The 23,202-nt window shown below is 34.8% G+C and overlaps 1 protein-coding gene and 1 long non-coding RNA gene across 7 annotated transcripts in view; both read left to right on the plus strand.

The window, feature by feature from the left end:
• LOC134658811 (uncharacterized) overlaps positions 1 to 23,202 on the plus strand; it is a 258,840-nt gene that overhangs the window by 98,522 nt on the left and 137,116 nt on the right. The gene's annotated exons all lie outside the window — the stretch shown is intronic.
• LOC134657774 (cadherin-89D) overlaps positions 264 to 23,202 on the plus strand; it is a 91,907-nt gene continuing 68,968 nt past the window's right edge. For 4 of the 6 annotated variants that reach the window (XM_063513336.1, XM_063513347.1, XM_063513356.1 and 1 more), the window contains exons 1-2: positions 270 to 421; positions 8,817 to 8,950. In XM_063513336.1, coding sequence (XP_063369406.1) covers positions 8,893 to 8,950 — 58 coding nt within the window. In that variant the 5' untranslated portion in view covers positions 270 to 421; positions 8,817 to 8,892. Of the gene's footprint in view, positions 422 to 8,816; positions 8,951 to 23,202 lie in introns of all 6 variants that reach the window. The other 2 variants (XM_063513373.1, XM_063513365.1) reach the window with 2 other exon arrangements.

Genomic DNA, 23,202 nt, shown 5'->3' on the forward strand with positions numbered 1-23,202 from the left:
TCTCTATTCACTAAGCATCCTACCTATCAAATCATCGATGCGGAAACGACGAGCATCAACAAACCATAAATTAAACCATGAAAATAATCGCTACGGTAAGAGCAGATGAGACAGTGAGCCCATCCATAGCTGTGTCTTCGTGAATTAAAATTTGCGCTATGGTAAGAGGAACAAGCCGAGACGGTAAGACCTATGAAGTCTCAGTAACGAAAAAGCCTGTGCAATATTGCTAAACCATGAAGACGGTTGGGACGCCATGGTGCGAGCACCGTCCGCGCAGTTTGGCTGCAGCCTCTGATACCCGCGCACGCCGGTGAAAGTGCTTTCAACGACCGCGTCGGCAATATACGCGTCGGTAATTTCAAACTTTGTGTAGGATTTTAAGTGCTGTGTTGATTTTTGGATGACTTTTTGTATGATGGTGAGAAAATTTAGTTTATTATACATAATACCTAATTATAGGAACTCAATTAGACCAAAAAAATATGGATTACTCACAGAAAAACACCGAGCAAGTGCGTTTTAGACCACGTCAAATGGAGGGAACTATAAAAGTTACAAGAGAAGAAAAATCTAGACCATCGTAGCGATTGTTCCTGAAGACGTACTTAGATTAATTAGATAATAAAAACTTTCTAAAAACTTTAATTCATGTTTGTTATGTTGTTTCTTAATCGGTATTATTTTAATACCATGCTGGTTTCCAATAAGCATAGGTACGTACCTTGATTAATATTCCTATTAAACATGATACTCATCATTTCCGGATGAAATTGCTAGGTCATATACGGACGCATAGTCAGGCAGGCGGGCAGACGAACGTACATGACGAAACATAATTAGGGTTTTTTCGCAATGTTTATTACGGAACCCTGCAAATAACATGACAAACGTATTAAGTAAACAATTCGAGACAAAGATAACAATTTTATGAATATGCTTATCGAGCGGGCGATGTAGGTGTCCAAAAATATCTGAACACGCACTCTCTTGACAATAGAGGCGTGTTTAGCTTCAGATATTTTTGACCACCTTGGCCGCTCCGATGTCTGATAGCGACAGTACATCAACGTAAGAGTTTTTTGAAAAAAAACTATAAAAGTTCTTTTCATAAGGTCATAAACATTTTACACTCATAACCTCTCATAAGGTAACTCTTAATAGGTACCAATATCTACTTTAATCTCATACATATACTATTTAGTAATTACTTATATTTATAATTACCATCGTGTAGGTACTAAACATAATATCAATCAAAATACTCGAAAAATACTGGTTCTGAATTTATCTTGACCAAAATCAGCCCAAAACTGGTTTGCTACCAATTTTCGAATGGCGTCACACAGGGCACGATACTAAATCCATTAGCATTTATTTATGTTGTCGGATAAAACAGCATTTCACTTAATAACAGTGAAAGTTCCGATACTAATACAATTTGTAAAGACCGCAGAAAAGTAAAAAAATCGGCCAAGTGCGAGTCGGACTCGCCCATGAAGGGTTCCGTATTTAGGCGATTTATGACGTATAAAAAAAAACTACTTACTAGATCTCGTTCAAACCAATTTTCGGTGGAAGTGTACATATTTTTTTTAGTTTTATCATTCTCTTATTTTAGAAGTTACAGGGGGGGGGGGGACACACATTTTAACATTTTTGGAAGTGTCTCTCGCGCAAACTATTCAGTTTAGAAAAAAATGATATTAGAAACCTCAATATCATTTTTGAAGACCTATCCATAGATACCCCACACGTATGGGTTTGATGAAAAACATTTTTTTGAGTTTCAGTTCGAAGTATGGGGAACCCCAAAAATTTATTGTTGTTTTTCTATTTTTGTGTGAAAATCTTAATGCGGTTCACAGAATACATCTACTTACCAAGTTTCAACAGTATAGTTCTTATAGTTTCGGAGAAAAGTGGCTGTGACATACGGACGGACAGACAGACGGACAGACGGACAGACGGACAGACAGACAGACATGACGAATCTATAAGGGTTCCGTTTTTTGCCATTTGGCTACGGAACCCTAAAAATAGCCGCGCAATGATATTAAAGAGTAGATAGCGAGATAATATTTTAACCAAGATTAATAATTTTTCAAGCTAACACAAAGTCTAAAAATTTCATGAACTTATTTTATGATATTCATATTAAGTATTTATATTTCAATGCTAACTAGGGATGCAAAGCAGAGTTGATTAATAGTTAATATCTCTTCCCTGTAAAATAATTCTTAATGGAAATTAATTTCTAATATTTCTGTGCATTGTTTTACATTTTTAAAATATGTACTATTGTGTTTATTTAATTCCGCAATATATAATATGTACTCGTCCTATTTCTGCAAATACCTATTAAGTGACTTTATGACGAAAGTGACTTTTTTAGACCTTTAAAATTAATTTTTCAAGCTCTACAAACTGGTAAGACCCTTTTTTTGATACTACCTTTCGTTCGCAAAATAACTCATAGCATAAGGCAACATATTGATGATTTGGTAACATCATGTACTGGAAGAAAATGAAATGTGTATGATAATACAATGATTCATATGTTCTTCTCCAAGTAAAAACTGTTACCAGGTTTTAACGTGTTTTTGCACACTCATTTTATGGAATTATATCCGTTGTATATTCTAAAAGTAGCTTCTATGTACACATATTTGGTATTTGCATATAAGATTATCCATCAAATTATTAATTTATGCCAAGCTAAATATGCTAAACATCTTTATATTGTTTTGTCTGAAGATCTACCTATTCATTAAACTGCAATATCGTTCTGCCAAAAAACTGTAAGATAGACTTAGTAGGTTTTGCATGTAACTTTATTCCAAAGTTAACATGTAGTTGTACAGGCACAACCAACTAAGTGCGCTTACTAGCTTCGCACCGTAGCTAACTTTACCAAGGACCCAAAGTATAAGTGGTTTTACCTGTAAACCATATTGGTATTCCTTATTGAAGGCTCCATAATTTTACAGAATATGTCTGATTACAGTGTTTTCACTAAAGAAAGTAGGTAGTTTTTTTTCGCACGTAGTAATAATTTGTTGGTATTTTAAACTATTAAACTGAAATTTTATCAATGTATCATTTATTTATCAAATAATTATGCTACCTACAAATAAAAGTTAACAATCGTCTTCATCACTGCCAGATTCTGACTCTGCAACTTCTGGAACTCAGTCAATAACATCATTGCTTGTCACAGTTAAGCGAGCGAAACCAACCATGAATGATAGCCATGAATGATAGATCTTCAGGAACGATGCCTTTATCGCAAAGACTGAGTAAATCCTTTTTATTTGCTGCAGAGACCGCCAAGGGTTTATCGTTCATTTTTTCTAAACCCTGATTAAGAAATGCTTCAGGAGTTGGAGGTGGTTCCACAGAGATAGGATTCAACTTGTTGCCGTTGGTTCCTTGTCCTGTACCGAGAGCCAGATTGGGGAGTCGCCGTCTTGCGAGATGTCACAATGATGTTATTGACTGAGTTCCGGATGTTGCAGAGTCAGAATCTGGCAGTGATGAAGACGATTATTAACTTTTTTGTAGCATAATTATTTGATAAATAACCATGTAAACCATGATACATTGATAAAACGTCAGTTTATTAATTTCAAATACCAACAAAATGATTACTACGTGCTAACAACTAATTTCTTTAGTGAAAACACTATAATCAGTAATATTCAGTAAAATTTTGGCGCCTTCAATAAGAAAGTCCAATATTTTTTACAGGTAAAACCGCTTATACTTTGGTCGATTTTCAGTTAGATCGAAAAAACACGAAAACCTATAGGTATTTACTATTATTTTGTGGTTAGTAGATACATTTTATGTAAAGTAAAGCTGAATCAAATAGATATACAGGCATAAATGCTTTTCTGAGGGATATATACCAAAGTGTATTTCTACAGGCAAAACCTAGTAAGTGCGCGACTATTTCATTTTAATCCTGTTTTTATCGTCAATTAGACACAACCAGGATCTTTTGCATGATTATGTAGTAAACTAGATAAAATTATTCTTAGGAATTTATAAATACAGTGTACATTTGTTCATATTTTTACATAGAAAAGAACATCCAAACATTCAAATGCCATTATCTCAAAACACGATTTTTGCACTTAATAGGTATTTGCAGTAATAGGACGTACTATTTATTACAGAATAAAAAAAAAACGCATATTTTATTGAAGGTAATAAAATATGATCAATTTCATTTTTTCTTCTTCTTCATTATTTTTGTGAAATTGTAGTATGTAGTAGATGGCACCTATAACCAAATAGGGTTGTACATTACTAATAAATAAACAGTTCTTAACGATATCAGACAGTGTCCGTTACAAGGCCGAGATCCAGAGCGGGGACGAGTTAGGTTAACTGTCCTTAAGTAACAAGCTAATCTAACTTGCATGCCCAGGTGGAACGAGATATCGATTTAGTTATTAGAACACTAAGATTACATAGAAATATATACCTGTTGCGTGGTCGCAGCACCTGGAGAGTAGTAATCAATAAATTATGGATTTATGTTGACCAATATTATTCTCAATGTATTTGCATTTACATTTGGGACCCGATACTTATTTGAGTGAATTAATTTTAATATGGTGTGGGCAGGAAAAATTATCTTTTTGCTCTTACGGTCGAAGAGATGTACCTAGTAAGAGAAAATTTGCGGTAAGCAATTGAATTATATGTATTTCTTAGACCATTGGCTGACCAGCAGTACTTAATCAACTTACATGCAAAAAGCAATTGGTTATAAGTCCGTTGGATTTATAATTAATGATGACGAAAAACAAGCAAGGTAAGTAAGAATATTGCCCGGTTTCAAGAAGCGTGGCCAATTTTTTCCGCCACGTACCGACCGACCACAGAATGCAAAATTATAATTACCTAATACTTTAATCTCTTTTTGTTAACGCCACAACACGCAATAATAAATTTTAAATATAAATTCGTTTTATTTTCTTAAAAGTTAAATTATTGATGCTTGTTCATATTCAGTGTTGGCAAACTTAATTGTCAGTCAGTAGTCACTTAACAGTTTTTTTAAACCATTGCATTGAATTAAACAAAATATTATGTACTTTATATCAATATAAAAAACTGACTATGGTCAAAAAGTATCATCTCACACGATTTAAAATCATGTAATAGGTACAGATCTTGTTTTATGAAGATAACAAAAGCGGCCAAGTGCGAGTCGGACTCGCCCATGAAGGGTTCCGTATTTAGGCGATTTATGACGTATTAAAAGAAAACTACTTGCTAGATCTCGTTCAAACCAATTTTCGGTGGAAGTTTACATGGTAATGTACATCATATATTTTTTTTAGTTTTATCATTCTCTTATTTTAGAAGTTACAGGGGGGGGGACACACATTTTACCACTTTGGAAGTGTCTCTCGCGCAAACTATTCAGTTTAGAAAAAAATGATATTAGAAACCTCAATATCATTTTTGAAGACCTATCCATAGATACCCCACACGTATGGGTTTGAAGAAAAAAAAATTTTTGAGTTTCAGTTCGAAGTATGGGGAACCCCAAAAATTTATTGTTTTTTTTCTATTTTTGTGTGAAAATCTTAATGCGGTTCACAGAATACATCTACTTACCAAGTTTCAATAGTATAGTTCTTATAGTTTCGGAGAAAAGTGGCTGTGACATACGGACGGACAGACAGACGGACAGACGGACAGACGGACAGACGGACAGACGGACAGACAGACAGACATGACGAATCTATAAGGGTTCCGTTTTTTGCCATTTGGCTACGGAACCCTAAAAAGGCCGTTGAATATTCATTAAGTACACTACGCACAACAAACTTATCATAATTACAACAACAAGACGACAGTACTGATGTAATTCAGATTATCTGACGCATAGTTTTGTAAGATCTTACTACACTACGTAGCATAGCTGTAACCGTATTTTTTCTTCTTTATTTTATTTATTCAATTCGTTACTGTGTATTATGTAAAGATTATTTGCGTTGGAACCAATTAAGCATTTTGTTGAAATTCATTCTACACATCGGTAACTCGTGGCATTTAGGTAGCCTTTAAAAGATTAGTTTAATTAATTCCTTTTTTTTAGTGGTTTCTTTTTCTCGACTCGTGTAGGAAGAACATTGTCACATCACTAGTCTGTTAGAAACTGTCAAGTGCTACCTAAGTGCCACGAGTTACCGATGTGTGCTCATCACTAATCTTTGAAATGCTACCTAAATGCCACGAGTTACCGATGTGTAAATCATTACATATAATTCAAGAGTAATCAAGGCACATGTGCTGAAATTGTATAGTATATTGATTCGGATCTATATCTGAATCCCTAAAGTCTTTTCTCCTATCTTTTCATTCTCTAATATTGTTTGTCATAATGATCAAGTTTTTAGTGTTAGGACAACTGTGTCCTAACACTAAAAACCCTAATTTTGGTTTCCCTAATTATTGATTGCTTATCCTAATGTTATTAAGCTAATTTTCTTTTTTGCGAGGGTCGCAGTTCTAACCCTAACCTAACCCACTTTTGTGGCAGCAAGTTTTAAAACCTAACCATTTTTCAGAACCTTACATTATGGAAAATAATCGTTATGACAATTGATCGTTAGGGCATGTGCCCATTAGGACAAACCAATTAGGGCAAGTGACTTTAGGACAAACGTAGTTAGGGATTCAGAATGACACCCTATTGATTCATTAACAATCGTGTGTGTCAACTTATTTGTTTACTCAAGATTAAAATAATAATAGTACCTACTACCTAATGCAATACAAATCAGACGGTTAGCGTTAGCGTGGCATCAGCGTCGGTAATTGATACCTAATTGTAACATCTTCTGCCATATTTGGCTTGAGGAAATGATTATGTAGTTGGACTAATGTAAAAGAAACATTTTGATACACATTAACGTTCACATAACAACAACGTATAATGGTCGATTACTAAGTATCCACGATTGTTTTACGATGAGTTAGAAGCAAAAAATGCATGCGTTATGAGTATTTGAGTATACATAGTACATACATATACACGGGCAATATTAAATTCCGTAATATAGAATGTAACGTGACTATAGTTTACTTACTTTCGGTATCCTTATGCGGTCCAGATCCAGACATGAGTACTACGTATCGTACGTTATACTTATAAGCGCACAGTTCGAAAAGTAAAAGAGTTATTATAAAATCTTTATAGCGTTATTATAAGAATATAGCAGAGCTAAAAGACGCTTCTCCGCTCACGAGACGGAAGAAAGATAGTTGCAATGCTCTATAAGATAAATAGAAAAACACCGAACCAGCCCTAGTAGCACGGTAGCATTTTTATCGTTTATCACCATGCCTGTCACGTTCTAACAAGTATGTAAGTGCGAAAGTGACGAGCATAGTGATAGTCGATAAAAATGGAACCGTGCTGAGCCCGCAGGTAAAATTGGATAAGTAGCTTTAAAATTATGTAAGATCCGAAAAGTGATTTACCTACTCGTATATTTTATAAAATATTCTAGTATTAATTTCTTAAGTGAGCGTTTCTTTTATTTTTTGCCATTTTTATATATTGTGACTTGTGACCTTTTTTGCCACTTATGTGTTAGGTATTTCTACTCATAATCACGAGCTCTTTCGATCCTAATGGGATAAAAAAAATGTCCCAGAGTTTTTTCCTATTGTGTTACCATATCCCCATATACTTTGTATGGCAGTAACAAAAAGGAAATTCCGAAAAATTTATGGAAATTTTAGGACACCTTTTTTCTCCTATAAGGATAAAAAGGGCTTGCGATCCTGATTAGAAATAGCACAAAGGTGGCAAATAATAAAAGAAATGCTCAACTGAAGAAAAAATGTTGAGTTAGCTTATTTATGGTAGGTTTGGAGTAAAATAACTTCATAGGCAAACTCAACTTTTTTCTACATGTTTAACACAAGTAACGAACATGCTCTAAAAGCCAGAAAAAGCTCTGCAAGTATAATTAATTCACCCAATGAACCGTCGAGTAACGGGGATCGAGCCCGTTACCCGCGCGCTCCCTCGGGCTTTGTTTCGATTATGGGAACGATCGATTATTGCCATTACTGCGCCAGGAAATACTCGCAAGTGTAATAATAATGTAGAATAAATACTCACGACTATATACCACAATGGTCGGCTGTTGCCTGCCTAGCCTGTGTGAAAGGCTTCAGGCCTTTGGGTTATATGTAGAATAAAGATAAATTAAAGGATACGATTACCATAAAATAGGAAGGATATTTACGCTTTTAGGTCTAAGTAAATAAAATGATATACTTTGTTGACTACATATTTATTTATAATTAGGTATATAATACGGCACGGAAACTTCAGAACGCGAGTCCGAATCTTACTTGGCCGGTTTTTTTTTTCAAAACTTAACTAATGGTGCTCCGACATGGGCTGTTATAGAATGTTGTATAACATTGTGTGACAAGAACAACATGATGGTATTGGTAGGGTTTCATTATGCTGTCCCTGTCACACAATGTTATATAACATTTATAACAGCCAATGTGGAGTACCATAAGTAACGAGTAAATTAATGATTAGGAGGGGAATTTATTAATTATAAATATAAATTATTGACAAAAATATAAAAACAGAAATAATACCTACTAAAGTAACTTAAAATATCTTCCTAATACACATATAAAAAATGAGAGCTAGCTCGGCGCCGGATGGTAGGGTGCCCAGAAGGCTGGTGGCGTTGCCGCGCTGAATGGGGATGCCGATTCGTTATTAATGATTCAGTTATTTATTTCATTTGTTCCAGAACTCGGAAAAGCAATGAGTAGATCAAAGCCATGGGTAAATTGTGTGTGAGTGAGTCTGTGTAACGATCAGACACGATGTGTGCGCGGGCGCTGCTGGTGATATGTGCAGCGGCCCTGCTGCAGAGGACTAACTGTGAGTACCTTGCTTATATTTCTAATCGTTTGGTTAACTCAACGCATAGTAATATAACTACGTGTTAAGTTACATATACTTTGTGATCCTCAGTAATACATTCCCATTATTATAATTATCCATTTGATAACTTCCGAATCTTCATTTGATGATGAAATATCCGACATTCGATATATTGAAATTAGAAACACCAAAACTTACTTAACTAGTTACTTCTCGTAATATTTACTTATCTGCGTTTTCATCAGTATGTACTTTATTTATACACACTAGCTAGAGGAAGTATAATTATCCATTGCAAGTTGACCTAAATGAATATGTACCGTTATGTACGGTCTACAACTTTTAAAACGGTAATAATGTTTATAATCCTACGTGACATTTACAAAGATGCGAATAAATGATATATTAAGACGTACTCACGGTAGTCAAATAAACCTCTTATGTCGCATGTTGCGCAAATGATGTCAAATTACCCGGTACATTTCACCGGACATCTAAAGTCACGTCTCAATGTATTTATGAACTATTCTGAACCTTATTTCATAGACGTAGTGCTTTTAAACATGCATGTATGCATACTCTTAATATTTAATAAAAGTTAACTGAGCGCTTTATTATGTCTTATAGCTTTTTACGTAATAATGTTGTAAAATTGCATCTTAGAAGGAACGTCGTATTATGGCTACTTTCAAATATGGAATTCTCGTTGTAACTGCTTTCTGTTACCTATCTTATTATTATTTTACGGATAAGTACATTAAATTTTAACGACATTTTACAGATATCGATCTTAGTAATCTTAGCTATTAGTGCTATTACACTTTTTTTAAACAGAGTAAAATAGCGGATTTATTAGTGAACGATCCAGAATCATACAGGGTGCTTCCTGTAATAGGAGCAATAAATTAAACTAAAGGTTGTACTCCTCAAACTGACCAACATTTGTTCAGCAACTTTTAAATATTATGAATCCTTTAGACTTCCTCTTTTTCATACAAAATAAATATTGCCTTCAATGTACGCTGACATCAGTGTGTTTGACGTTGCTGGTCGCGCTTTAAATATAACAAAATTTGCAATACATTGCGTCTTAGAATAAACTTTAAAGTTTAGTAAAAATCAAAACATGAGTTATTTTCAAAAGTTTCTGAACAAATGTTGGTCAGTTTGAGGAGTACAGCCTACCGTTTAATTTTTTGCTCCTGTTACAGAAAGCACTCTGTATATGCTAATTTTTTTTTCATGCAGAATTTCCTCGGTTCTAGAAATCAAAATTAATAATGAAATCCTATGTCACTAAAGTCACAAAAATGAATCGATCGACACCTCGTTCATACGTCGGTTTCGTAATTTCGACGCTACGATGGTTTTCTAGATACACGACAAACATTTATAATCCTCATACAATAGACGGCTTAATCAAGGTTTAGCTTTTTGTAGTGTAGTCGGGTAACTCGGGTACGAATGTTCGTACACTTATGCCACAAAAATTGTCAAAGATAAAGTTAATGAAGTTATTACGATCAAATTATTGACACGCCGTGTCGGGGCAGAAGGTCGCTCGCTTTCCCGCGCTTTCACCACCACTACAGCGTTCGCCAAATTGTTTACATTTTACTCTACTTAAAACTGAGATAATGCCATTTAAAATAAAAGACTGACCACGCCAGATACTTTATTAAGATAACTTTACTCACGAGACGTATGCGGTGCGCTAAGCTTCGCAGCTTTGCGGACGCACCTTAATGCCGCTCTAAGAATATTAGTAGGAATAACATTTTACTTAAATAAGTAATTGACTTAAAGAGTAGACAGTACATATTTAACATATGTTAATTTATTACATGAAAGTTGGGAGTGTGTCACTAATCATCATCACACATCTCTTGGTACACTTAGTGTAACCGTAACTTTTACAGTTTATTGTTATTAGTTTCAGACCGCATTCGTATTTAGTTACACAAACATTGAATGATTATTTGATTCTTCTTTGTTTCTAGATCAGTTTCGCTGTATTTTATGTGAATAATTGTTGCACGATATGCGGTATTCTTTTGAAATCCATTTATGGTAATGTTGTCCTAGATCTGATGAGCCTATTATACTAAGTTGCTAAAAGGAATGCTATGTAAAACGTGCGTGTATTTTTCAAATCTTGATAGAAAGTAAACTTACGCAACTAAACTTTTAAGGGTATACTTATCTACATTTACTGTGTATTAAAGGGAAGGAAAAGCGCATAACATCTTTTTACTGTCCGTTGGAGAAAACTTACGTACTTTTTTCGTTCAAAAAGCTTTTTTAATTAGTACAATAATTTAGAAAAATCTACAGTACTTGCATAATTTGCTGCTGCAAACGAGACTTTTTTATATAGATAACGTTAAAAAAACTACAAAAATAAAACCTAGTATCTACAAATCACACAAAATCAAACGCACTTCGTCTTGTGGTGTGACAGTTGCTAGCAATAATATAAATATTTCTAGACGACTGATACCGGCGCTAGTTTAGTGTATTGATGTTTGTTAATCGTTCAGTTCAATAGGAACTCGACCGGTATCTTCTATAAATGACGCTAAATGCCGCTGTTCCTAAGTATGTCCAATAACTAGGTATCGCAAATTATATTCGATATAATCACCTGCCGTTTATCTCTCACTATAAGCAGATCTAAACCGGAGTGAAATGCAAGTCTATTCGTCTTGCGACCATTATATAACATTCTGATACCATACCATACCTCTATGAACCTTTTGGCATCAGTTTGAGCATTAGTTATTATTATCCAACTCCAACTCATTATTACACATGAATAAAATTATTAATATCTAGGTAATCTATCCTAGGTAAATAAGTGTCACTTTACACTACAAATACTCATTAGTAGAATTTACAGACTTACAAGTTGACCTAGCAAACCACACCTAATAGAGTGCGGAAAGAGAAAAGTCGTGGAATGTAATGGTGCCCATACATTTCACGACTCTTCTCTTTCCGCACAGAATATGCCATTAATTGCTCGATTAGTTTGGACTTTATTGTCGAGATAAGCATATATTAGGAAATATTAATTGGATAAATTATAACATTTAAAAAACAAGCAGAGGATCGCGAATAAAAAACTACTAGAAGAAAACAATATCGCTTATCGGTTTAGTCTTTGTTCAGAACTTCTGAGGATTTTTTTTCTCAACAGGTTGAAATTGGGCTACTAAAAAAGAATACGCGTCTATTATTTCAGACTACTCTCTAACATACATCAAAATAAATCAAATCGGAGCCGGACAGTTGGGTACCTACCTTTCCTTGTGAGTTAAGGTGACGGTAGAGGTGGGTAAATTTTCAGATTCTGTCAATTTACCCCATTTCACACACAAGCGCACTTCACGCACACTACCTCACTTTACTGGGACAGGTCATTGACCCATCAAGTTTTTTTAAGATTGCGTTTTGAGTTTAGTGTTAACCACTGACCTCTTTTGAGGAACAGAAACTGTAAAAACGTTCCATTGAAAGAAGAAAGAGAAACAATACATTAAATCTTGCTCTCCTTGTCTGTTCATGTCACACGTGACGTATTTAAATTCTAATTTAATTCATTTGATTGTTAACTATTTTCTATTATGGCTTTGTCGAGATACGCGTTTTGTAAAGTTAAACCGAATAAACCCAGATGTCATTAAGTCAGATGTAAAATGTTATTTACTACTCTATACGGTTATTCATAAGGCGAAAAATCAATTCAATTAAAAATTTAAATAAATAAAGTTTCGGCAGGGTGGAAATTTAATTAAGGCCGACAAAATAAAATTTAATAATATATGTCGGCTGATGTACCCCTAAGATCTTTACAGATTTACTTGTACGAGTATCCTATATTCGCTATTTATTTTGCTATTAAATTTATAAAATTAAAATAAATAATTAAATATTATACTGGCATTCCACCGCTATTATTTCAGTGCTGAACTGATTATCTTCGATCGTAGCCTTGATGATGTAGTTGTACTTACACTTACGGCGGTAGGAGCGGCAATGAACCCCGCGCAGCGTAGAACGAGAGGTGCGTTGGGATAAGTGCATATACATATAATTCTTCGTGCGTCTGTCTGTCTGTCCGTCCGTCTGTCACAGTCTATTTTCTCCGAAACTACTGGACCAATTCAGTTGAAATTTGGCACACATATGTAAATTTGGCACACAAATGTAAATTTGTGACCCAAAGATGGACGTGTAACGTAAATAAAATGTATTTTAGAGAATTTGAAATACGGTAGCCATTTTTGGGGGGGGGTAAATGAAAAAATTAAAAAATATGTTATTTAAACTATATAGTGTTACATATCAAATAAAAGAGCTCATTGTAAGAATCTCAAACATAACTTTTTTTATAATTTTAGGATTAATAGTTCAGCAGTTATTCATGAAAATAGGCAAAAAATGATCATTCTCCGCCCACTTTCTCCGAAACAACTGGATCTAAAATTTTGAAAAAAATACACAAAGTAGTTCTTTACCTATATATGTCAGGAAAATCTATAAGAAATGTGCAGTCAAGCGTGAGACGGACTTAATATACGGAACCCTTAGAATGCGAGTCCGACTCGCACTTGTTTTTGTTTAGCTCTTATTAGGTTTAAGGAGTTTTATGAGTGAAAAAAGAAGTTTTTTGTTTTATGTGCCCGCGTTATTGCCGATCGATTGTGTTTTAAACGATAATTAGACAAAAAAACTTGTTTTTCACCCAACGAATATAGATCCCCATGACACATCTTCCAAGTCGCCTTTGGATAGGCTTAATTTTAAAAATAATTGAAATAATGTTCTATATCATTCATACTTGCAAAAAAAGACTAAAAATAATTTACGTGACCAATGCTTATTATTAGTAAATATCTTACAATTTAATATCTGATATATCACACGATACAAAAAAATGGCCGCAAAGTTAAAAGTTTATTTATTTACGTTACTAGTCCATCTTTGGATCACCGACTCTTTGTCATATGTGAAAAATGTGTACCAAATTTCAATTGAATTAGTCTATTAGGGGCAGACACACGAGTGATCTTAAAAGGGATTTTTTTCTTGAATGATTTGTATGTACTTACCCCAACGCACCTCACGTTCCACGCGGCGCAGCGTAATCAGTAAGTACCTAATAATTAGTGTCCGACCGAAACACAAATTTCTGTATATATAAATATTGTTGTCCTACTTGCTCGCCAACTTTTGGTCTTTGTCACATAGTTTAGTTTCATAATACGAAGTACTATTTCGTATGTTTCGGCCAGGCCGAAAGATTCGGCCGTTTTTTGGCCGAAACCGAAACTACGGCCGAAACATGATTTTATGGCCGAAACCGAAACCGAAACCGAATCTTCGGTCGGACACTACGAATAATCACAATGGTCTTAAGTACCACAGACCCTACTGTCGCTTAAGTCCTTTATGCCAATCTCTGCCTATTAGAACTTATAAAAAAAAAGAAACCGAGTAATTATATCCAACTACCGAACCTGCTTACAAATTTTCTCGAGATATTTGAGAAATGTGATATGCAAAGGAGAACATTCGAACAAACGAAAGTATTTTTGCCCAAGCTGAAACGGAGACCTTCGCCTACGCTCGGTCAGTGATGGTTTAGGTACAGTCAGCTGCAGGTCACCCCTGCATAGAAGATTGTATGTAGGGGTGGTACCTTTTCTCTGCAGCTGACTGTACACCTATAAAAAATTGTTGTACCTGCTGCAATTTTATACCGGTACCGTACTTTATATTTCAACAGGTATAGTACCTTCAAAACGAAGCGGTATTGATAAATAATAACGGTACCGTACCGCCTATAAATAATAATAATAATTCAGCCTATATACAGGGTGGTCCAAACCTTGACGTCCAAAAATTTTTTTTTAGATTCCTCACGTCGTGGGCTATCAGAATATACCCCATGTATGTTAGCCGATTTTTCGTAGTTATCGAGTTATGATTTTTTTTTACTTTTAACTTTTCATATGAAATTCCGGGGTTCCCATACAGAGTGGCTAAAAAATAACTGCATTTCCGTTGCCAGGGAGGTTTTGGGATTATACTGAGCAACTTTTACAATGGGGCCAACCCCGAAACCGCGAAAAAAAATTACCCTTCCATAGAAAATGGACTAGCCAAAATGTATAAAAAGCCAATTTTTTTTTCGCGATTTCGGGGTTGGTCCCATAATAAAAGTTGCTCAGTATAATCCCAACACCTCCCTGGCAACGGAATGCAGTTATTTTTCAGCCACTCTGTATGGGAACCCCGGAATTTCATAGGAATAAGAATAAGAATAGAATAAGAATAAGAATTGTTTATTGCCACATACATGAACATAAAATAGAGTTAGAATTACTTACATAATAAAATAAAACAGTTGTTATCATATACAAAACAAAAGTGAGAAGATCTTTGTATTAGGCACAGGGTTCCAGTCTCAGCGTGTGCCGGGCCTAGGTGCCCGGCGCTGGTTTTCAGACCGGTCCCAGACTAAGGACGGTCGGAGAATATTACCTACATAGGAAAAGTTAAAAGCTTAAAAAATCATAACTTGAAAACTACGAAAAATCGGCTAACATACATATGGGGTACATTATGATAGCCCACGATTTTTGGACGTCACGGTTTGGACCACCCTGTATAGACAATAATCTCAACGCTAGCCCAATGCGGATTGGGGACTTCACACACAGCTTTGAATTTCTTCGCAAATGTATGCACTACGAGTATGCAGGTTTCCTCACGATGTTTCCTCCTTCACCGAAAAGCTAGTGGTAAATATCAAATGATATTTCGTACATAAGTTCCGAAAAACTCATTGGTACGAGCCAGGATACCAATGAGTTTTTCCTTACCGCTTATACCGTAAAGAAATAATGCAGTCTCTGCTTTGCACGATTATTGTGTGGACATAATTCTTATAATCACCGAAACATACATACCTCTACGCACAGAATGTCATTGAAATAAAACATTGTTTTTTATAGTAAATTAATATAACATTCGATTTATACACATAACAATAAGCAGGCCAGGCCGCAGCGATATTGGCCTGTAAGCTTCATCTCGGTCTCCAAATCCGCAAAACTCGCTGGTACTAAATGCTGGTCTTGCCGTTATTAATTATCTTGATTCTTGAAGATTATCAGAACAGCACGTTACGTAATCGCATACATAGACGGAACGAACGTCAACAAAGTAGGTGTAGACACTGCAAGTCTTTAGGTACTTATTAAACGAATTACGCTTCGTATTAATAGATGAGTAATATTTAAATGAACATATAATATTCTCTAACATAAATACAAGATTACAATTAATTGACATCAAAAGTCATTGACGTACAGAAGTCATATACATTTTTATAATGACGCAAAATTGATACCAGCATAATGAAAATCAATCCCAATCAGTAAAACGAGTCTTTAAACTTTTTTCATTTTAAGCGGGTTTTGAAGGAACAAGTTACTTAAATTCGATTGTAATCGTATTGTTTTAGGATAATTTACTGCTGTTTTCGACCGTTACGACCCGTAAATAACAACAACTCACATTTAAAATTTGACTGGAGCTCGACGTGATTATATTTATTTACCCTATTTTATGAAATACAATTTATCTACTGGTATACATTTTCGTATGCGTATATGATGAAATGTCTTTATTAATGTCAAAAACGAGCTATGACGATGTACACGTCTGCTTCGATGCAAGGCCAACGGCCATCTGACTCGAAGAAGAGTTTTGAGTGATGTCGTCAATGTATGGAAATTATACGAAAGTTTACATTTGGGATTGAATTTCTGTGTTGTATTTGTGAGTAAAAATATAAGTAGATAATAATCTGGTAGTTTAGTTATCTAGCCTTCAAAATCCCACAACAACTCAATTACTGTCAAAGACAAAACTGTAATGCGTCTTGCTCAAACGGAACTCCATATTTTGATTTTTGGACACTTTTAGTGTCGATTTGTAGAGAATTACAGGAAATAAAAAAAAATATGGCGTGAAGAGCCGGTACACGGCTTCTTCGTGAACAGATTTGCGTATAATTTAATGCAGTTATTAATCATTCATTGAACAAATTGATTGCACAAAGTGAGGTCTAAATCGAAAACGTCATATACCGTCCCCTTAATAGAGGAACACACTCGCTGCGTGCCCAGTTACAGACGACACGATTTGATATTATTCAGAGCATGGAGATTTCAATCAGCTAATCGCTAGACATGTAATACATCATGCGCCAGTCTTGTGCAGTTGCCTGCATTCGTTCCTATTATATTTAAACACTACACATATTTTGGCGCTATATAAAGAATAATAAAAATAATTGGCAGTTCATTTGTCACCTGACTGCCCCATCCTACTTCCAGTGACTTTGGTATAGTTGAATACCTCCCAATACGTAACGGTGTTTTTTCACACATTTAAGAAAATTGCATATCACCATAAAAACAAAACATCGTTCTTTCACGCAAACTAGGTACTTTCTTAAAATTTAGCAATAATTCGCAATGCACGCTACAACGCTAGTGTTCACGAATTAAAAGTTCTCAGCACGACATTATACAAAATTAAATTGTCGTGTCCCGTTACACGGTAACAGTTTCACCCTTATCTTAAAATCACACGAGTCTCCACTCTCAACTCAAAAACTTCAGCTTGACGGCGACACACGTGGACCGATTCTAATACGGCTTCAACATGTTATATTTTAAATATGATACATTATATTGAATTGAGATTTAGATAAGTAAAACTTAAAAGCTAAATCTAAAAATAAATAATACTAAACTTAAAATAAACATAAATGATAAAAAATATTTTTTAATAAATCTTTATCCACATACATATATAATATGAAGCGGCGTGAAGGCATTTAGTCCGCCATTTGTGCAATAAAGTAAAATTAAATAAATAAATAAAACATGGATATAATATATACAGAGGTATTACAGTAACCACTAAACTAAATTTTTATTAATTATTTTTAGTGCCGATATTGTTTAACCAGATTCTGAAGTGCAGCAGCTCTGTATTGACTTCTAGTAATTATTTAATTGTGATGCATTGCATCACTTAAGTATAGAAGCAATGGCTTTACAGATTTTAGCATATGAGATGTTAATATGTTATTTACTTATTTATTTTGGAGGAATGACGTAGGACTGCGTATTAATCTGTAATAATCATATCAAAGGCTATATATTTGCTATGCTAAAGTAAAATATGGCCTACACTTTTTTACTACACATGTCAATTTGTCTCCTACAGTCACGTTTTAGGAAATGAAACATATTGTCTCGGAAATGATAGCTCGAAATTGAAAGTAATGCACAACAAGGTCACTCCCAATTTAGTGTGTGTACTTTCTCCTTTATATATTTTTTAAGAATTTAAGCTTTACGCAGTCTTTTAAGTAGTAAGTACTTTTGTGTATTGACTTTTGATCATCGTAATACTAAGCTTGATCGATAAACATTTGTAACGAACGCTACAATAATTAGGGCCTTAAATCTAGACAAGTTGATGTTTGGTTGTAGAAAACAAAATAATTGAGAGGAAACAGAAAAGACTCAGACACTATTTAATAGATTTTAAGCTGTAAGAGTTTTTGATTATAAAAGCGTTATAACTATCAAAAGAAATGACTCAGGTACCAGGAATAACTTAAGTATTAGGAACCGGCGATTATATAAACTTATTATAAAATTAAGAAAACTTAAGTGGGTGATTGATGATTGTATTTTACATTGAAATGGGGCATAAATATACATGAAAAAATTCACACGGAAACTAGACGTTAACGACGAAATTAAATGTTACCCAGCACAGAACATATTTTACCCAGCATACGTAGCAATTCGACTGCTTTATGAAAACTAGGATATTCAATTGTAAACATTATGACAAACAAATAAACGTAAAAGAAATCGGAAACAGCGTATATAAGCATTTCTTGAGTATTGTTCAGCGCAAGTAAGGCATCCCACGCCCGAGTTAAACTCCAATTCGTATCATGGAATCGCGTTTAGCACTGTCTTAACTCTTCATCATAAAGTTGACATTCGGTTGACTTGATATTCTTATAACTTTGCAAATAAGCATTATATTTTGCAGTTGATATAGCGTTTAAATTCTTGTCAATAAGGTTTATATTTGCTAGATCGCGTTTATTGATGATGTCGTTTAGCCTAGTTCTGTATGCCGTAATGTCAGCGATGACATCGCCTTTAGTTTTCTCGGCTAATTAATTTGCTTGGCTTAGAGAAATCCATGGGAGTTTTGAGTTCTCTTCAGCCTTAAGCTAAGCAGTCAAGGCCAGTTCATTTACAAAGGGTTATTATTATTAATAACCATATGCATGCCGCATTTGCCGCATCTAGTTTTAACCTTTCCGTGTACCCAATTGTAAACTTGTTTTGCATAGATACTGTGCATTACCGCTGCCCGCCTGGCGGGCGGTCGGTTATTATAAGGACTATTGTAAAACTACCTGTTTTAGTTAAGTTAAATTAAGTATTTATGTATTTGTGCGCTCTAAACGAAATTTAATATACTGTTCTGTATTTATCTCGTCAAGTGAATTGTAAAATTCTTATGAGAATAAATGATCTTAAACCTTATATATTACAAATACATACACCGTAAAGATACGTATTTAAATACCTACGTAACATTGATCCTTTTGGAGATTAATTTTAATATTTGTAATAATGAAAGTGGATACTGCGTTTGCTGGAAAAGTAATTAACTTGATTTATTTTATAAGTTCCGACATACATTGCCGGTTTGCTCCGACTTCAAGTACCTCGGTTCGCTAGTACAGTGCGATGGCAATATCGATCGTGACGTAAAAAACCGGATTAGCACTGGATGGATGAAATGGCGACAGGTCACGGGAACCATTTGCGATGCCCGAATGCCTCTTCGGTTGAAGGGTAAAATTTATAAATCAGTCATAAGACCTGTCGTCATGTATGGATCAGAGTGTTGGCCCCTAAAGGTGACGGATGAAAAGAGATTGCATGTAGCGGAGATGAGAATGTTAAGGTGGATGTGTGGCGTGACAAGAATGGATAGGATAAGGAATGAGTATATAAGAGGAAGCCTGAAAGTTGCACCCATAACAGAAAAAGTAAGGGCAAACCGCCTAGCCTGGTACGGACATGTGATGCGGAGGGATGAAAGTCATGTGACGAGAAAGGTATTACGAATGAATGTGGAGGGAAGTACAAGGAGAGGAAAACCGAGGAAAAGGTGGATGGACTGTGTGAGAGATGATATGAAACGAACGCAAGTGAATGATGAGATGACGGGTGACAGAGAGGTATGGAAGAGGAAGACATGCTGCGCCGACCCCAAGTAAATGGGACAAGGGCAAGAGAATGATGAATTATGATGATTTTATAAGTTCCGACAACATTACGAAATATAGACTACAGGTAGGTATAGTAACCACAAGTCTCCGAATGTTACTTATGGTATATAACATTTAAATACTTATCTCAAAAAATATTTGTATATATGTACATATTGGCCTCTGCAGAAAAATAAACTTAAAATGTAGGTTATCTAACATAGATTTGCTACCGTAACAAATGGTATTAAATACAAATCTAATATTTTTCTAGAATCCATAACAAAAAGGGTAAAGAACTGACATGTTTAATTACTTACTTTCAAAATATATCAAAATAAATCAGAGAAAGCGTTAGGACGAGATCATAACTTTATGTAGTTATTAAAGAAATAACGTCCGGAGGCACTGAGTACCAACTTTATTACTTATATCAATGGATGATAATGGGTTTTAATACTAACTAATACTACTAATATATATTATAAATGCGATAGTAACTCTGTCTTTTTGTTAACTCTTCACGCTGAAACGACGGAACCGACTGAGAAATTTTATATAAAGGTAGTTTATTGAGACCCCAGGAACGACATAGGAATTTTTTATCAATCATCATCATTCATAGCAATCGAGGTTTCGTGAATAAACTTAAGGCTAAACTTATGTCTGAAGCGTACTACTCTGTTGACGAATTTTTCAACGGTGTGCACTCTTGAACTGGTCCACAATCCCAAACTATTCAAATATGAATTTAACTCGTCATAAACACCCAGATTAAATTGTAACCACCTGACTTATCTTAACCAATTTAATATTATGTACCTACCTGTAGACTGTTGTGTTGTTATGTAACTAACCGCCTTCATTTAGATATAAATAGTTGTAAATATGAAATGTACCTAACTGACGTGTAAAACTATGTTTTATAAAGGAATAAATGAAAAATGAAATGAAAATTCCACCGAGACGAAGTTGCAGGCAGAAGCTAGTTAGAAATAAACGTATAAGTAACCATTATATTCTTTACTTACTTTTTTCTTTATTTTATTATACTCTTTAGGAAAATTTATAGTAATATTAAAAAATATATAAAAAATAAAACAAAATGCATTTATTTCAGACAAACATGTCCATATTTTGTTAGTACACACCACATATACATATGTATATGTATGTATATTGCCACATATTAGCATGTAAATATGCGGCTATGTTATATTTGGGTACCTGTGCACGATTAATTAAAATGGGTTAGTAAAACCGACAAACATGCAATTTTCTATTCATTCACAAACCAGTATTAAAATTGTGATCTAAATTCTAGCCGCTTTTGCAATGCTTCAGTGAAGGGCCTAACCTGCACCTATTAACGCACATTAGCTAACTCGGCCGGTAAAAAAAACGGATAAGTAGTTAAATAATATTTAATAAATAAATATGAAGAATACTTTTCCTTCATTTATGCCATTTTTCCGAAAACATTTAAAGTGACTATTTGTGCTTCGCCTCGAATTCCATATTTTCTGTCACCTGGCGAAAGATGTTGCAGAACTCCCACGTAAAATGTGTCTCATGTTCACAGATTCAAAAAGTCTCTTGCATTTTTTATGACGAGATAAAACAAAAAATCTGACATTCATTCAACCATTGATTTACATATCAAAATACAAAGTTGATGTTTAAAAAAACGCCTTTCAACTAAAACCAACGATAATCAGCTCAACTCAGAGGGAAAAAGAGGAAGTAGGGAAAGCTAATAAAGGTCGGTAACTACATAATCTTGGTGTCCGAGCAGCAACGAACGCTGCGACTGTGCAATAAGGGCGATTGTGCACTACAACGAATTTTACTGTCCGGCAGTCCGAGTTTTTACGGTCCGATATGGCACGCCATTAAATGTATATAGTAGCTTGTGCACTAGACGTAATTTTACCGTCCGACATTTTACTTTTCCCCATTCCGGACAGTTTTTTTCCGGTCCGAGATAACAGCCATGAAAAATGTGTTTATGCTTGTGCACTGCGTATGGAATTAGTATAATTCATGACTTGGCCGAGCGGCGGCGGGCCTCTCTTTTAGTAAAAAGACGGACAAGTGCACAAGCCAATCATTCGTTTTTAGGGTTCCGTAGCCAAATGGCAAAAAACGGAACCCTTATAGATTCGTCATGTCTGTCTGTCTGTCTGTCCGTCTGTCCGTCTGTCCGTCTGTCTGTCCGTCCGTATGTCACAGCCACTTTTCTCCGAAACTATAAGAACTATACTGTTGAAACTTGGTAAGTAGATGTATTCTGTGAACCGCATTAAGATTTTCACACAAAAATAGAAAAAAAACAATAAATTTTTGGGGTTCCCCATACTTCGAACTGAAACTCAACATTTTTTTTTTCATCAAACCCATACGTGTGGGGTATCTATGGATAGGTCTTCAAAAATGATATTGAGGTTTCTAATATCATTTTTTTCTAAACTGAATAGTTTGCGCGAGAGACACTTCCAAAGTGGTAAAATGTGTGTCCCCCCCCCTGTAACTTCTAAAATAAGAGAATGATAAAACAAAAAAAAATATATGATGTACATTACCATGTAAACTTCCACCGAAAATTGGTTTGAACGAGATCTAGTAAGTAGTTTTTTTTTTATACGTCATAAATCGCCTAAATACGGAACCCTTCATGGGCGAGTCCGACTCGCACTTGGCCGCTTTTTTTTCATGACACTGAGCCGCACCTGCGAGTAAAAAGACGGACAAGTGCACAAGCCAATCATCCGTTTTTAGGGTTCCGTAGCCAAATGGCAAAAAACGGAACCCTTATAGATTCGTCATGTCTGTCTGTCTGTCCGTCTGTCCG

The sequence above is a fragment of the Cydia amplana genome, chromosome 2 (genome assembly GCF_948474715.1).
Source record: "Cydia amplana chromosome 2, ilCydAmpl1.1, whole genome shotgun sequence".
Classification (NCBI taxonomy): Eukaryota; Metazoa; Arthropoda; class Insecta; order Lepidoptera; family Tortricidae; genus Cydia; species Cydia amplana.